This window comes from Terrapene carolina, unplaced genomic scaffold, assembly GCF_002925995.2.
Source record: "Terrapene carolina triunguis isolate 2854851 unplaced genomic scaffold, T_m_triunguis-2.0 Scaffold58, whole genome shotgun sequence".
In the NCBI taxonomy this organism is placed as follows: domain Eukaryota; kingdom Metazoa; phylum Chordata; order Testudines; family Emydidae; genus Terrapene; species Terrapene triunguis.
The window spans coordinates 12,585,311-12,602,605 of record NW_020664409.1 but is presented as its reverse complement, the minus strand read 5'-3'; the positions used below and the strand labels follow the sequence as shown (position 1 = coordinate 12,602,605).

The 17,295-nt window shown below is 43.6% G+C and overlaps 2 protein-coding genes across 3 annotated transcripts in view; both read left to right on the top strand.

Annotated features, from left to right (window-relative positions):
• Nucleotides 1-177: 177 nt before the first annotated feature.
• LOC112113292 (glyoxylate/hydroxypyruvate reductase B-like) lies at nucleotides 178-10,773 on the top strand. Of its 2 annotated transcripts, XM_026647320.1 has the most exons (6): nucleotides 178-271; nucleotides 820-1,204; nucleotides 3,559-3,730; nucleotides 6,054-6,232; nucleotides 8,376-8,472; nucleotides 9,546-10,773. In XM_026647320.1, the coding sequence occupies exons 2-6, from the start codon at nucleotides 823-825 to the stop codon at nucleotides 9,697-9,699; spliced, it is 984 nt and encodes a 327-aa protein (XP_026503105.1). In that variant the 5' UTR covers nucleotides 178-271; nucleotides 820-822; the 3' UTR covers nucleotides 9,700-10,773. The 2 variants fall into 2 exon arrangements, with proteins under 2 accessions (XP_026503105.1, XP_026503106.1); XM_026647321.1 differs by lacking the exon at nucleotides 178-271 and having other exon boundaries at nucleotides 817-1,204.
• Nucleotides 10,774-13,647: 2,874 nt separating this feature from the next.
• RBFA (ribosome binding factor A) overlaps nucleotides 13,648-17,295 on the top strand; it is a 48,033-nt gene continuing 44,385 nt past the window's right edge. Inside the window, exons 1-2 of the mRNA XM_026647314.2 lie at nucleotides 13,648-13,654; nucleotides 16,791-16,795. Of these exons, the coding sequence (XP_026503099.1) occupies nucleotides 13,648-13,654; nucleotides 16,791-16,795 (12 nt within the window). The remainder of the gene's footprint in view (nucleotides 13,655-16,790; nucleotides 16,796-17,295) is intronic.

Sequence of the window (17,295 nt, the reverse complement as noted above, 5' to 3'; positions counted from 1 at the left end):
TGGCCTAATCCTGTACTCATTGAAGTCACTGGAATGATTCCCATTGACTTCACTGATGGCTGGATCAGGCCCTCACGCATGTGCATGTGCCCCCCCAGATTTACAGAGCATGCTCACACGGAGCATGCCCCCACACACACTATCAGCAGGTACGAGTCGTCTCTGGCTACCTCTGACTGAAAAGTTTCCAGTGACTGTGCACAGTGCATTCGCACAACCAAGAATGGACTGGACACATGCAACATATTTCAAAGAACAGCAGTTATGAAAGGTTAGTAACTTATTTCTCTCACATTTCTTCAGCACAGGTAGCTGCAAATAACCTCAACAGTGAAGCGTTTAAAAAGTATTTGGTAACTCCAATGTTCAAAGTCCAAGAGTATGATCTGAATACTATTTACAGGAATCACATTTGGTCCAGTCAGATGTGAATTATTTAGACTCAAGTTTTTGTTTGTTTGTTTTTTAAATTAAATGCTCTCTGGATGGCCTGAAACTAAGACATCCACCATGAATGAATTTGGACATTGTGTCAAGAGCATTATAGCTGTGCTGTGACAGCCTAAAGCCCAGAAGGAATAGAATTTGTTCAGATTTAGTTTTGTGAATGTTGCATTTTTGGATACAGTTAATAGATTATTCAAAAAAAGAGCCATTGAATTGACCTGGTTTGTTTATCCTACTATCCAAGTATTTTGTATACAAGTTCTTTTTCTGTAGCTGTCACAATTCGGGAAAGCAAAGATGCAGATCCTGCTGAATGGTTCTTGAAAATGTTTTGACATTATTTAGCAATATTTGTTTTCTTTCCTCTTGCAGATCATGGAACAGCGAGAGCTGCCTGTGCTTTTGGTTAATGAGGTGGGCAGTGTACATGGTGTGCTGGAAGCTCATGTGGAATTCTTGAAGAAACACTTTCACCTTATCACCATGAAGGAATTTCTCAAAAACAAAAACCATTGGAGCAAAAAGGTCCAAGCTATTTATTTGTGGTGGCACAAACCAATCATTAACCGGGAACTCCTCGAGAGCCTGCCTGACTTGAAGGTGATTGCAAATTCAGGTGTAGGAATGGATCACTTGGATCTGAAACTAATCTCTAGCTTTGGAGTGAAAATGGCTAATGCTCCACATGCTGTTTCCAGCTCCACAGCAGATACCGGAATGGCTTTGCTGCTGGCATCTGCTAGAAGACTGGTGGAAGGTAACGTTTAAATCTTATGTGTCTCTCCCACTAACTTGAATTTTCCTGGAACTATTCCCATTGTAATAAACTGTGAATGTTTAAATCCCAGAAAATGTATTTGGATGATGAACAAGAGCATTTAAACAGGTTTCAGAGTAGCAGCCGTGTTAGTCTGTAGCTGCAAAAAGAACAGGAGTACTTGTGACACCTTAGAGACTAACAAATTTATTTGACCATAAGCTTTCGTGGGCTACAGCCCACTTCATCAGATGCATCTGAAATACTAAAACCTCACAGTCTTTAATAATGAGGGCTAGTTTGGCAGATTGTCTATATGTTTATAACACATTATCCAGTTGAAACTATGTTGAAAAATCTTTGAGGAAAATGTCACCGAGTTCTGTTTAAGTGATCCCAGTGTATGGGCAGGGCTCACTATTCACACTAGAACCTGGATTTCCATCTCCAGACAAAGTGCAGACATAGATTTCATGCCCTTTCCCCACAATGTATTTTCAACACTTGACAATATTTTAAGTTGCCTGATGTTTGGTGGTAAGGGATTTATTTCATGATGTGGTGGCAATATAGTGTTATTGACGAAAAGTAACTAGTGATTCTGGGTACCCTACATGAGAAATTTTAAAGAGCCTGATACAGACAGCACATACTCACCACTCTCTGAAAATCAGGCCCCTTTAAAATGTCTCAAGTTAGGCAGGCAAAATCACTAATCAATTATGAAAATCTGGGCCATTAGTTTTAAACCTTGAACTTTGACCTCCATTAAAACTATTGTCATATAATAGCAAACCTTCCTCCAGAGCCATAAATATTACGTTTGGTTTAAAAATCCACCACTTCATCACACAAACAAAAAAATTACCATAGTTATCATGTGAACCTGCCACATTTTTGTTCAGCGCCTGCAGAAGGAGCTCAGAATAATTAATGGCCCTGTGCCCAAAACATGGCTAGGCAGTGCTGGTCTAACATTCACATAGAAAAGAGTCTGGACTGGACAGGGGCAGAACTGGGGAGGCTAATGGAATCAGGGGCAGAATTTGGGAAGCTGCTGCAAGGTCTCGTCCTCTCTGAGCTTTCCAGTTTACCCCACCAATTCCCCCCTCATTCCCCAGCAACCTTCAAGCCACACCAGGATCTCTCCTGGTCAAACTCCCTCTCTCCCATTAACCTGGCTCCCTTTAGCCACCTCTGTTTCCCAACCCTCCCTCCAGTTTCTTAGGGGTTCCAGGGAGACATGCTCCTGCCCCTGAGACCTGCTTCCACTGCATGGGGAGCAGAGAGACCATGAGGGGGAGATCAGTGACTTGTTCTCCCTTATATCACATGGAGCTGCACAAAACATGGCAGCTGTGAGTCTAGCACAGTTGAGATTTTATTTTTAGGCATGGCTAGTTGCACTACAGGCTTCACAATGCACAGCTTATGATTTGGGAGAGTTGGGAATGTCTGAGAAGGCAGATTTTAGTAATAAGATCCTCTTGCCCTGTTGGCAGGCTAGCAATCAGCAGGTGTGACAGTCATTATTTTCTGTGTTCTGCAAATAAAGATAACTTTAGTTTACTCTATAACCAGAATTAGGGCTTAATTGATAATCTAGGATTCTTTAGATAAATTACTGACAAATGCTCTCCTTTCCAGGGAGAGCAGGAGAGGTGAACATGATAAGCTGTCCTTGTTTTAAATAACAAACATCCAATATTATTCTCCATTAATAACAACAAACCCTGCATTACTACTATAGTATTCTGACCAGGGCTGTAGAATGGAGTGCAAGTAGGGTGGTACCCTCCAGTATGCAGTACCAGCAAGAGATTTTTTGCAGGCACGGGGTACCGGAAAGACTTGGGGCTAGCCCCCTCCCTCTGGGGGGTGGGGGTGGGGGGCTGTGCTCTGCTCCTTAAAGGAGCAGAACACGGCTAGGGAGGGCATTCATTCTTTAAATGGCTTTAACAGCACAATACATATGCTAACAAACTTAAACAAAGCAAGAAATGATTTCTACTACCACCGCGTCTGTGTAGTACTTTTTTGGCAAGGGCATATGCAGGTCAAAGTCTGGGAGAGACTTCCTAAGGGGCAACAGTCTTTCTGTGTTAACTGGAGAATCAATGGGGCAGGGTACAGGTTCCCAACACAGCAGGGAAAGCTGATATTTTCAAGATTCAAATAGGATACTGGGAAGGGGGTGGGGAAAAAAAAGCAAAGCCCATTAAAACAGTGTCTTTCTATTCTTAATAATTATTATTTAACATTTATGTTGCAGTAATGCCTAAAGGCCACATTCTGGCATTTTGTTGCACTATCTTGAAACCAATCAATTTCTCATTCAGTATTTTTCATTTCAGGCTGTCAGATTGCAGTTTCCCCAGACACTGCGTGTTTTGCTGCTGACTGGCTAGGAGATGAAGTCAGTGGGGCTACTCTTGGTATCATTGGAATGGGCAGAATTGGGTATAAGGTGGCCAAGAGGGCCAAAGCTTTTGAAATGAAAATTCTGTATCACAACAGGAACCGGAGGTAAAAAATAAACTTGATCCCCATTAAAGCAGAATATATTTTTCACTTCTTTATAATTATATACCAGTAGTTATTTTTTTAAAAACATCCCCACCCTTTTCTAGGAAGTGTGTAATTGTGGTATTTTCATTTAGAGAGAACAGATGATCCTGTGATTATAGCAAAGAATTGAGATGTAAGGGGGAGAGGCCAAGATTTTCAAAATGATTGATTGCCTTAAGTCAGGCTCCTAAAACCATGTTTAAACACCTAAATGTGGACTTAGGCATTTTTTTAAATCTTGGCTTTGTTGGTAGCTTGCTGAGGTGGCCAGCAGAATTAAAAGAGGGGCTTGAAAGTTTTTTTCCAATTTTTTTATGCTGATTTTTTTTAATTGGAAATTCTGGTCTTATTTCCCTGAAATTCTGTGGATGACTGGAGAAATAGGAGGATTATGGCATTACAAGAAAAGGAAAGCTAAATAACTGAGAGGTGATTACATTTTTAGTCAGTCTGTTTAAAACTCTTTCGGTGAAATCCTTGTCCCATTGACATCAGTGAGAATTTTGCTATTGATTTCAGTGGGGTCAGGATTTCACCCTTTCTTTGTAACACTCTTTAACTCAAATGCCTGAGTAACACATGGGAGGAAGGAGGTCTTTGTCATTCAAATTCAGCACTTTTGCCCCTTTACCTACAGGATGAGAATGCACAACACACATTTGAGTCTTTCAACAAAACCAGAGACGACCATGTGTGACATTCCTAATATTTCTAAAGTAAAAAAACCAAGCAGAAAAAATGACCGGGGCGGGTGCAACCCACCTTGTAGGCCTTCTTTTATATATCATAAAGAGCCAAAAAAGGCACAGACCCATTTTTTAATTTCCTCTGCAGGTTACCATTAACTTAGAATCCTAATTGGTAGCACAATTTACTTACCCAGGTTGTTGTGAAGCTTAATTCTAGTTTGTAAAGCAATTTGGGATCCTTGGATGGAAGATGCAATAGAAGTGAAAATTATTATTCTGAAGTACCTTTAAAATTTTATTTTTATCAAAGGGTAAAATGTGTATCTAGCTATTCAAGTGTAGGAATGTGTTGCTCCCTAATCATAAGCCTTGAAGAACGGCAAACTGTTCCCTCGGAATTGAGGCGGGAGTGACCTTGTTCTAGCGCCTATGTTTGGAAAACTTATTGGCAACAATGACATCATCTTTGCAGCTGGTGTGTTCACGCGCTTAAGAGATGGGTTTGTAATCTCATGCTCATGTATACTGCCTGCCTTCTGAATGGGCAAGAATGTAACCACTCAGATAAGTTGTAAACAAAGTAAGGAGAAGAATAAAAACCCCAGGAAAAGTTTTCCTAGGAGGCTTTTGGCTTGAGGCTTTAGAAGCTACGTACCACAGACCTGGCGTTCTGTTTCCTTTCCTGCGTCGTCACCACAGCATTCAAGTAGTATATGTTTGTGCTGGGTGAGACCCAAATAAACATCCTGAAAACTTTAGTGTAGTTTTGTTCAACTCCTATCTCATTTGCATTCTGGTTGTTGACTTAAGCAGCAGGAGAAATTTAATCTATATGTTAGAAAAAACACGTGATCAACCGTGACACCGCAGTTTCAGGGTTTTGTCCCTGCTCAAGAATGTCTTTTTGTAGCATATATTTTTATCTGACTCTTTAGTTCTTCATTCATCTTCACTCACCAGTGTAAGGAGAAGTTTTTCCAAAAGCACCTAGTGGATTTAGGAGCACAAATCCCACTGAAAGTCAATGGGACTTGTGAGCCTGACTTTCACAGGTGCTTACGAAAAACTATCCTTTAGTTCCCAAACTACAACTGGGAAGTTTATTAAGATTAGGATTGATAGCCATATAATAGTTCTGCATTGTAAAAAGTTTAAACTAAAAATATCTCTATATCTGAATCATGGAGCATCACTGAATGGTCCTTCTTGCCCAAGGAACTCTTTTGCCACTTCCATCCTTCATAAAAAGAGCCTTATTGAAGGATGGTCAAGAGATCAGGACCACTCAATGCACATGTGCCACTGAAAACAAACCTAGGAGACAGACTTCCTTTACCTCTGCTTTTCCACAAGTTTCACCTTCCAGAGGAAATTAAGCCTACAAATGGCTGTCAAATCCATTCCCCCTTTGCGACTGTGCACTCTCTGAAACCGCATAACTGGTTAGTTTGGTTACCAGTGATCCTGGGGAAATAGTTCCCAAACTACAAACTAGGAAAGTAAAGTACCATTGGGAGTAACATAAGGTAGAAATGTAACATTTCCATGACCAAGACTGCCTCTAATGCAACATGACTCTTATTTCTCATCAGAACTGAGGAAGAAGAACAGGCTGTTGGTGCCATTTATTGTACAAAGATAGAAGACTTGCTCCAGCAGTCAGATTTCGTGATGCTGGTCGTGAGCCTGACACCACAGACACATAAACTGTTTGGGAAGAAGGAGTTAGAGCTGATGAAACCCACTGCTACTCTCATTAACATCAGCAGAGGTAGGGTACAGTGTAATAGTCCTATTGCACAACCCCTGTCTTCCAGAGTGTAGTACCAAATTGCACTGGGCAGTATAACTGGTGTACCAAGGACTCCCAGTTTCTTGAGGGTATTCCTACACTGCAATATAAGCCCAGGCCTCGCAGAACTTAGTAGAACCTGGGTTTGTTAACTTAGGGCTTGAGAATTTACATTGATTGGTAACTCCAGGTTAAGAATTGTTGAACTCTGGGGCTCAACCTGGGGCTCCAGCGTCTACATTGCATTATATGGTTCCAAGTCCAACCACCCATATCCGAAACTTCCTCGCACCCTCCCAAAATGTGGCTGCTCTAGCCCTTTGTTCGTGGTGCAGTGTAGGAAACTTGACTGTCCACCAAACTTGACTGTCCAGAAGATCAAGAAAGTCAGCCTGTGAGATTGTGGGATACTTTTGGCAGACTCCCAGAGCACGAGTCCAGTGGGATTGCGTCTATACTGCAAAGCAATAGGGCTTGACCCATGGTTCACGGCTTCACTCAGGCTCAGACCCTCCACCCCAATGTGGTCCTGGGACCTTGGATCTGAGCCATGGGTTAACCTGATTTGTGTGTAGACAGAAGGTGGGTTAAGCTTGAGCCTGAGTTCGAACTTTGGGCCTACACTCCTAGAGGCTCCTCCCCCGCCCTCCATCTCCAGGGGGCTGACTGGGTTCAAATTAGGGTGACCAGACGTCCCGATAAAATCGGGACCTTCCCGATAGTTAGGCGTTTGTCCCGTGTCCCAATTGATCTTTGGTCGGGATGCAATTAGTCCCGATATTTCGCGGTACTCCTTGCACTCTGCTCTTTTTTTTTTTTTTTTTTTTCCCCCCCTGCCTTGTTCCCCCTTCTTCTTCTTTTTTTTTTTTTTTTGCTCCTCCCTCCCCCTCCCCCCCGTGTCCCGATATTTTCTTCCTCTCATCTGGTCACCCTAGTTCAAATGAAGAACTTTTGGTTTGTGTGTGTTGGGGAATGAGAAGGAGCAGAGATGTTGGGAACTGGGATGGTACTGTCCATTTGAGGGTGGTGGCTGGCTAGGTAAGCTGTAATAACTAACTGGAATGGTGCATGACACTGCTGTTAGGATTGAAGCTACCATGACCTTAAGTAACGGCTGTCTGGGTGTTTCTCTCTCTCTCCTCCCGCCCTCTCCCGGGGTAGAATTTTTTCAAAAGTTTGATAAAACTTCATTTGGCTGATTTTGGTTTTTTCTTTGAAGTGACTGAAAATGTTCTGCCTTAAAAAAAAAAAAAAAAAAGATTGTCAGGTGCTCTTTTACACCCTGATAATTCACGGTAGATTCAAATATGCAAATGTAGCATGTGTGTAGTCCTCAATGAAGCATATGAGTTGATTAATGTATACAATTCTTATGAACCGGGCAGTATACAATGTATTATGTTCTTATCTACTCATTTCCTTACTTTTAAGTGCTTGGGTACTATAAATGATGTGGTGACAGTGTTCTGACCTAGAAACCTTAGCAGCTTTTTACAATGAAGTTTCTGAAATATATTACAGTATTTAAATTTATGCAATGTAATCCTATAGATGTATATAGACTGCTAACTATATACAGTAAAACAAACTGTTATATATGTATGTGCCATGGGGATAGAGTTACGGTTGCTGTAGTAACCAGAATTTAGAATTTCCTGACTCTGGTCCATGACTCTTAACCATAACACCACTCGTCTTCTGCATTTACATGGCAAACTTATCTCATTGCTTTGTTTAAAATTAGTGCCTCAAATTCTGGCTCTCTCTACATGTCTCCCAATGTAAGAGCAAATTAACAATTTGAAAATGTTAACTGTTTGTTTTGTGTAAAATGACTAACATTTGCCCACTTCATTGGGGTGTTTGGAGGATTGGTTATCAGAGTTTCCAAAGAACTCTGAAGAGGAAAAACATGATATAAATGTTAAATAATATTGTGTTAACCACTTAAACAAGAGTTCTTGTGTTTGAGCTGTAAATCTGTTTGTATTTAATTTTAAGTATTTAAAATCTCTTTTCTAAATTAGCAGATAATGAAGTTTTCCCTTTATTTGTTTGTTTATCTTTATCCTGACATTATCTGTACATGGCATTAAGAAAGTACACTGTTATTTCAACCCAGGTCCAGTAGTAGACCAAGATGCATTGGTGGAAGCTCTTCAGACTGGTGTTATCAAGGCTGCGGCTTTGGATGTCACCTACCCTGAACCACTGCCCAGGTACACAGCTGTGTGTATTTAATCAAAAAATATTTAAGAGAACAAGAAATAAATACTCAAAAAGGCACAGCAGATGGGGATTTGGCAGAGGTTGGAGATTGGCACAGATGGCTGCCCTCTGTGTCTGAATTTAGCATGCTATCATGTTATGCACTATGATTGGGAACATGCCGGAATGCATAGTCTGGTAAATTCAAACACCAAAGGCAGTAAATAGCAGGAGGGCAGTGCATGTGCCAAGCTAAGTCCTTTGGCCAATGCCTACCACAGAATCACAGAATGAAGCAGCACCAGCTGTGGTTCCAAACTCTTTACCTGAAGGGAGAAAACACCAGTCCCAGGGCAATAGAAATGATGGTGATGGGTAGACACTGAATGAGCCACCACTGCTCAGACTACCTTCAGCAGCCTCACTTCTCCCATTCCCTGTAGGTAGGGTGACCAGATGTCCCGATTTTATAGGGTCAGTCCCAATTTTTGGGTCTTTTTCTTAGATAGGCTCCTATTACCCTCCACCCCCGTCCCGATTTTTCACATTTGCTGTCTGGTCACCCTACCTGTAGGTCTTGTCTCCTCAGTACAATATTGTTTATTTTACTGACGTTTTGCGGGTCTCTCAGTCATGGATGCTCTTTAACTTCTAAAAAAAATAAAGCTGCTAGAACTACACCTCATGGAATGAATTGGCCCATATGACTTTAGAGCACTAAACAAGTGGGCAGGGATGTCGATTATCTGAGTCATGTAGATAAAGTCCATGGCATCACAGAGTTAATCCTTCCCTCCAATACATGTCACAAATTGCTGCCTATCTCAGAAAATCAGTTTCTGTGCTTCCACAAAGGAATGATATAAAAATCTTAAAACATTCCATTAGCACCCAAAACAAACTGAACTCGATTCACAAAGCTCTTAAGCAGACACTTACATACCATTAACATTAATGAGATTAAACAAGTCCATACATTTAAGAACATGCTTAAGGGCTTTGCTGAAGCAGGGCCTTTATTAATTAGGATAATGCCAGTAGCTATCTTAACCACACCTGGCTTTTTTTATTCCTTTTTTTGCAGAGATCATCCATTATTAAAACTAAAGAACATTCTCATAACTCCTCACCTTGGCATTAAAACAGACAAGGCCACTCGCATGATAACAGAGGAAGCAGTTGCAAATATACTGGCAGCTCTCAATGGTCTCCCTATGCCCAATGAAGTGTTTCCCTAGCTGAGATATATTAAAGGACATCACAGCTGTAAAAGAACATTATTCTACAACTCTCCTTACAGGAATGAAGACTTGCTACTACAGATGTGTAAAACCTTTGACTTGAACCTCAACCTCAGCCTTGATTTTGGTTTGCATATAAATAATAGCTCTTATATTGCATTTTCATCAGTAGATCACAGAGTATACTCCACAATTGAGGTCAGAATCATTACTCCCATTTTACAGATTGGGAAATTGAGGCACAGCGAGGAGAAATGACTTGCCCAAGGTCACGCAGAAAGCCAGTGGCAGAACCAGGAACAGAATGCAGATCTCCTCAGTCCCAGTCTAGTGTTCTATCCTCTTGTCTAAATGTAGATCCAACTGTAAATGGCTTCCATATCTTATTGTTCACTTTGTAATTTGTCACTGCTAGACACAAGCTAAATGGATCTATGAAAACACTGATTGCTGCTGATTGTTGGTGTGTTTATAGTTCTGACGATGTTCTCTAGGGGAGATTAACTAGGGTACTCACATTATATTTTCCAATATGTTAATTAGCTTACTTCCAAGTTTGGTGAATATGCCTCACCCTGTTGAAACCCCACTTAGTCTGTCATTTTGCAGTGTTTTTTTTATATGGAAAAACAAGTTTGTTCAAATCCAAGCTTTTCTAAATTTTAGAGCAGTCAAAATATGTACTCCAGGAGACTTCAATTGCCATTTTAAGTTGATATTACACAACATAAAATTTCCCAAATTATGCCAATCTCAGAGACTTTAAGAGAGAGTCAATTAATGCCTTTCAAAGGGGAAATACAACTGGCTTTGATGGGTTTAGCACCAAATTTTATACATCAGCTCTTAAAGAAAATGTTTTATAAAGGCTTGCAAGAAGAAATGACTCCCATTCACACTAGCTGAGGCCTAAATAATACTTACTCATAAAACAGGAAAAGACACTTCACTATATTTCTACTTATCCAATAGCCATACTTAATAAAGATATGAAAATATTGGCCAATACCCTCATGCTTGGCTACCGTGGCTAGCATCGACTTACGGAGCGGTGCACTGTGGGTAGCTATCCCACAGTTCCCACAGTCTCTGCCACCCATTGGAATTCTGGGTTAAGCTACCAATGCCTGATGGGGCAAAAACATTGTCGCGGGTGGTTTGGGGTACATGTCGTCAGTTGCCCCTCCCTCCATGAAAGCAACAGCAGACAATCGTTTCGTGCCTTTTTTCCTGGGTTACCCATGCAGATGCCATACCACGACAAGCATGGAGCCAGCTCAGCTCACCGTCACCGCTGCTGTTGTGGCCAAGTCTACTGTGGGGGCTGCTGTGATCCAAGTAACCAATGCAATCATTGACGTTCTGTTATCAAGGGTAGTGACTCTGGGAAATGTGTGGGCCATTTTAGATTTTAGGTGCATCATATTCCTGTCCTTTGTCACTGGTGAAGAAGTCTTGCAGCTGTACAGTCCAGTCCGGTTGGCGCTGTAACATCCCATAGCACTTCTGTGGTTGACACATGTAACAGCTCGAGGGCTCTTGCTCTTTTGCCTTGGCCAAGGTACCTTGCCCTACCCGGACCTCCAAGCATTCGACACAGAAGCACCTGCAGCAGCTGGCATTGCTACACAGCAGCAGCTCCTTGCCTTCGCAGCAGACGGTGCAGTAGGACTGCTAACCGTCTTTGTCAGACGTAGTTTGGCCGGGGTTCTAGGAACATCTTCCCTTCCCGGCTCCTAGCAACCTCCAGGGCATGATGTATGGCTCCACTGCTTCCGCTGCAACTCTGCTCTCCTGCTTGGGGGATCCGTTCATGAAGCCTGGACAGTAGTAAGGAGCAGTTCAACTACAGGCTGAGCAAGTGAAGAATGGTGGTAGAATGTGCCTTTGGATGTTTAAAAGCTCACTGGCGCTGTTGGTCAGACCTCAGCGCAACCAACATTCCCATTGTTATTGCTGCTTGCTGTATGCTCCATAATATCTATGAGAATAAGGGGGAGACGTTTATGGCAGGGTGGGAGGTTGAGACAAAATCGCCTGGCATCTGATTTTGAACAGTCAGACACCAGGGCGATTAGAAGAGCACTGCAAGGTGCGCTGCGCATCAGAGAGGCTTTGAAAACCAGTTTCATGACTGGCCAGGCTTCGGTGTGACAGTTGTGTGTGTTTCTCCTTGATGCGAACCCGCCCCCTTTGTTGATTTTAATTCATAGATTCTCATAGATTCTAGGACTGGAAGGGACCTCGAGAGGTCATCGAGTCCAGTCCCCTGCCCGCATGGCAGGACCAAATACTGTCTAGACCATCCCTGATAGACATTTATCTAACCTACTCTTAAATATCTCCAGAGATGGAGATTCCACAACCTCCCTAGGCAATTTATTCCAGGCAATTCCCTGTAAGCCAACCCTCTCCCCGCTTTGAAATAAAGTAACTATTGTTTTGAAACCATGCATTCTTTCTTTATTAATTAAAAAAAAGAGAGAGAGAGAGAGAGAGAGACAACGGACAAGGTAGCCTGGGTGGGATGGGGGAGGAGGGAAGGACAAGGCGACACTGATTTTTAGTGTGGCCACAATAAGCAAACTGTTTGAATTACAGCCTTCTGTTGCTTGGGCCATCCTCTGGAGTGGAGTGGCTGGGTGCCCGGAGCCTCCCCCCGACATTCTTGGGCATCTGGGTGAGGAGGCTATGAAACATGGGGAGGAGGGGAGGCGGTTATACAGTGGATGCATCGGGGGTCTGTGCTCTTGTGGCTTTCCTGCAGCTCCAACAGATGCTTCATCATGTCCGTTTGCTCCCCCATTAGCCTCAGCATCACATCCTGCCTCCGCTCTTCGCGCTCACTTAATTCTTTCCTGGCCTCTGCCACTGAATGCCTGCATGCATTAGCTGTACCCTATCAGTGCGGGAGGACTGCATGAGCTCGGAAAACATGTCATCACAAGTGCGTTTTTTTCGCCTTCTAATCTGCGATAACCTCAGGGACGAAGATGATAGGGGGAGGGGGAAATATTCTACACTCTACAATTCTGAAGGGACTGCATGGTCACTTGTGCTGCTGAGTTCACCACGCTGACCAAACAGGAAATGAAATTCAAAAGTTCCAGGGGCTTTTCCTGCATACCTGGCTAGTGCATCAGAGCTCAAAGTGCTGTCCAGAGCAGTCACAATGGAGCACTCTGGGATAGCTCCTGGAGGCCAATACCGTCGATTTGCGTCCCCAAATTCGAGCAAAGTCAATTTTAGCGCTTCAGATTTAGCATTAGAGACTCTTAGACTTACAACACATCTCAGTAACAACCATCCAGCAAAATCTCATCTTCATACACACTAATGATGTACATATTTGGACAGAACAATGGATTTCAGCAGCTCATGATTTCCCATATGAACATGGCATTCATGTAAGAACACGGCATGCTTTATATGAATTATATCATAATTATCTGGGGTGAATATGGGGGTCCAGGGAGCTGCTTTGAGGTATAGAGTGCCAAAGTACTCAAAACAAGTTGTCAGATCTTGTGGTGAAAGAACCCAAAGTATGCTACCCCTGGTTACACAGGCCTTAACCCAACATTTATTTATCTTTGTATATATTCTTTCACCACAAGATCTGACACTCTGCCTCCTGTGGATAAATCTGGGCAATAAGATTCCAGCTTTTGTAAAAACAGAAAAACCCCAACAACTTGATAGTAGCAATCATCGTAGATAGATAGAATAGATAGAGTGGAGGAAGTAAATGAGAATAGAGTAAAGTGAGAATGGAGATGGAGCAAGAATGGAGTAAGTGAGAATGCAGAGAGCTCTGTTGAGGTGGGTCACCTCTTTTATAGGGCAAATGCTGGTAATCCTTCCTCTTCTGCCCAAATTTCATTCCTCACCCGCAGAAATGTTAGGGTACACTTACCCCATAGGCTAGTATGTATGTGCGTATCGATGACAGGTATGTACACACATCAGTCTCTGTGGTGTACTTGTTAAGTCTGTGGGTACAACATTGAAAAAACCCCTATGCCATTCTTCATTGTCTATTGGTCTAGGTAAAGGTCTAAGAGATAGGCGTGGGTACTTTATCTATTTGAATAACAAGATAAAGGTCAACTTTATTTTTCTGGGTAAAAGTCTTAATATAAATGTGCTAACTTTGCCTTAGCTTAACATACAGGATATGGCCTGTAGGTCTCTTGTATTACAGCCCAACTTAGGTTTATAGATTTATATTAAAGTATTACAATAAACCAAATACTTAAACTATAAGAAAAGATATATATATGTAAGCAAGCAGGTTAGTCCTATAGGCTACACTTTGTGGTCCCTGTTGTTGACTCCCTTCAACCAATGAGATTGCAGTATACAAATGTCACACTCCCATTCCATTTTAAAGAAAAAAAAAATCAATTCCTCCACCCACCTACTAAGCCAGAGGTGGGCAAACTACGGCCTGCGGGCCACATCCGGCCCACGGGACCGTCCTGCCTGGCCCTTGAGCTCCCAGCCAGGGAGGCTACCCCCTGGCCCCTCCCCTGCAGCCTCAGCTCCCCATGCCACCAGTGCTCTGGGTGGCAGGGCTGCGAGCTCCTGCCGGGCAGCGCGGCTGTGAGAGCCGCCGGCCTGCCAGAGCTGCTGGCCTGCCCTGGTACTCTAGGCTGCGTGGCGGCGTGGCTGGCTCTGGCTGGGTGGTGTGGCTGCCAGTCCTGGTGCTCTGAGCAGCATGGTAAGGGGGTGGGAGGGTTGTATAAGGGGCAGGGGATTCTGGGGGGCAGACAAGGGGCAGTTGGATGGGGTGGAGGTTCGGGGGGGGCGGTCAGGGGATGGGGAACAGGGGGCATTGGATAGGCGTGGGAGTCCTGGGGGGCCTGTCAGGGGGTGTGGATAGGGGTCAGGGCAGTCAGGGGACAGGGAGTGGGGGGGGGGGTGGGGGGGGGTTGGGGTCCTGGGGGGGGCAGTTAGGGGCAGGGGACTCCAGGAGGAGGGCAGTCAGGGGACAAGGAGCAGGGGGGGTTGGATTGGTGGGGGGTTCTGAAGGGGGCAGGAAGTGGCAGGGGGCGGATAAAGGGCAGGGGCCAGGCTGTTTGGGAAGGCACAGCCTTCCCTACCCAATCCTCCATACAGTTTTGGAACCCCGATGTGGCCCTCAGGCCAAAAAGTTTGCCCACCCCTGTACTAAGCGCTAGTCCTCCTGATTTCTCCCAAATAATCCTGTCTCCCTCCTCAGGAGTGCTGAAATAATTTGCCAAGAGCTGAAGGAGTGAATAAAGCCCTTGTAGTGGGGAACTAGGGTATTGCATGGGGAACATTTCTGGAGAATACTAGAGAGAGGACTCTATCTGGTGAAGTTCACATATCCCAGTACTAGGCATGAGAGGGTTCACATTCTGCGTTCTTGGTGTGAGCTCATCTCTAGAAAATACCTGCCATCTGGTGCATTCCTGAGCAAAAATATTACTGGCAGAGATAGTTCAGCAGTCCCTCCCCCACCTCAAGATCTACTTCCTAATCTCTCCCTCCTCTGAGCCCACTGGGGTCAGAGGGGAGTCTCATTGAACATTAAAAAACCATCTCTGAATCTGAACTGGCCAATGTCCTCTCACTGTTAGCACTTACCCCGGCCCCAGTTTCCAACCGCTATGGACTCCATGAAGTGTTGTCTGCACTTGGCCCACAAAAAGCCTGAGATCAGTTTTGCATAAACACGTGTATTCTTGCAAACTTCTTGAAAACCAAAGTACTGTTTAATTTCCCCATAGTCAAGTCCAGACTGGTTAATTAAAGAAAACAAGTAGAGCACCAAACTTCACTGTGATTCTATGGGTCATTGGTTTTGGCATACCCCTTTGGAGAAATGGCAGAGCCTTTGACCAGAAATTATTAAATTATTCATTAAGTCAAAAAGATAGAGGTACTTGTGGATGTAACTGTGCAAGAAAGGGATAAATAACTCCTGGGGCCTGATCCAAAGCTCAGTGACATCAACGGGAGTTTTCCCACTGATTTCAATGGGCTTGGGATCAGGCTCCTATAGAAATGGCCATTTTGCAACTGGCTAAAACCTGGGAAGTGGCTGTTTACTAGTAGATCTGGAAAGAAGAAGAGGGTGGCTTAGGACTTCTGCCAGGAGTGAGACTCAGCTCCCATTTTACGACTGCTGGAAACCATTCCCAAACCCCAGACTGTATCCAGACACAGGGCTGGCTCCAGCTTTTTTGCCGCCCCAAGCGGCGAAGCGGGGAAAAAAAAAAAAAAGAAGATAAAGCTGCGATTGGCGGCACTTCGGCGGCAGCTCTAATGCGCCACTTCATTCTTTGGTGGCAATTCGGCAGTGGGTCCTTCGCTCTGAGAGGGACTGAGGGACCCGCCGCCGAATTGCCACCAAAGACCCGGACGTGCCACCCCTTTCCATTGGCCGCCCCAAGCACCTTCTTCCTTTGCTGGTGCCTGGAGCCAGCCCTGTCCAGACAAACTGACGCCGCTGTTGGATCACAATCTGATCCTTAAACGTGGGACTGGTAAGGGTAGATGGGTCACTTCAGGAGCCTGGTGGTTGGTAGGAGAGGAGTCAGTTAAGGAACTAGCATGAATCAGAGAGGCCTGAGGGAATCTGCTCACGCAGGGAAGTGACTGGGGCATTTGACTGGGGCATTGCAGGAAGAGCACGGCAGAGTAAGGCAGGATTTTTGGGACTGAGCTTCAGATTCAGAAGATCTGTGGAATTTGGGGATGCAAGCTTTTGTTCTCTGTGGGGCAAATCAGTCAACACTCCTTCCTCCCACACATAGTGCACGCCCACACACTCCTGTTGAAATAAAATAAAAGGAAGGGAGTTTGTTGGTATTTATTCCCAACCCCAAAGGAATAAAAAATGTGAACTAAGGAAAGTTTTAATCTCTCCAGCCCTACCTACTGGCTGGTTGGGAAAAGTCAAGTACTTTTAAAACTCATTTTCCAAGGTGCTAAAACTACCCATGCCAGAAAAGCTAGTAATTAAAGCTTGAAGTATGCTTTTCAGGAAGCTATGGGTTTTGGGTGGAGATTGTTGGGTTTTTGGTGTTTTTGTTTGTGTCATTTTTGTTTTTTTGCAGCAGTTGTAAATGCAAGATACTTTTGTTTTGAAAGGCTCAGGAACGGGTATTCTTATTTATGTGTTTAACCAACCTGGAATTTTAAACTAATCTCAGTAAAAATTTATGAAGTCTACAAAGCGTTAAGTGAATATGGTGGTGGGGTTTTGTTTTTTGCCTGGAACACAGTCCCTTTTTACTCCCTAGATCAACAGTGGTTAAATTCTGTTCTCTTTCTTTAATAAGATAGTAATTGGCTTGAATTTCAAATAATTGATCTGATTTTTCCAAAGTCAGAGTACATGCACATCAAAATCTTGCGATTTTTTCCCATTGAGCAAACAAAGTTAGTGACCTAAGTTACAAAGTGTCATAAACATGCAGTTAAGGGTTAATTCCTCTTTTACCTGTAAAGGGTTAAGAAGCTCACATAACCTAGTGACACCTGACCAGAAGGACCAATAAGGGGACAAGATGCTTTCACATCTGGGAGGGGGGAAAGTCTTTGTTGTTGTTCTGTGTGTGC

Bases quoted from the DNA above. Each gene is read 5' to 3' on its own strand.
- LOC112113292 (XM_026647320.1), top strand. From the start codon at position 823: ATGGAACAGCGAGAGCTGCCTGTGCTTTTGGTTAATGAGGTGGGCAGT. The intron at 1,205-3,558 runs GTAACGTTTAAA...TTTTCATTTCAG, and splicing joins TGCTAGAAGACTGGTGGAAG to GCTGTCAGATTGCAGTTTCC. The intron at 8,473-9,545 runs GTACACAGCTGT...CTTTTTTTGCAG, and splicing joins TACCCTGAACCACTGCCCAG to AGATCATCCATTATTAAAAC.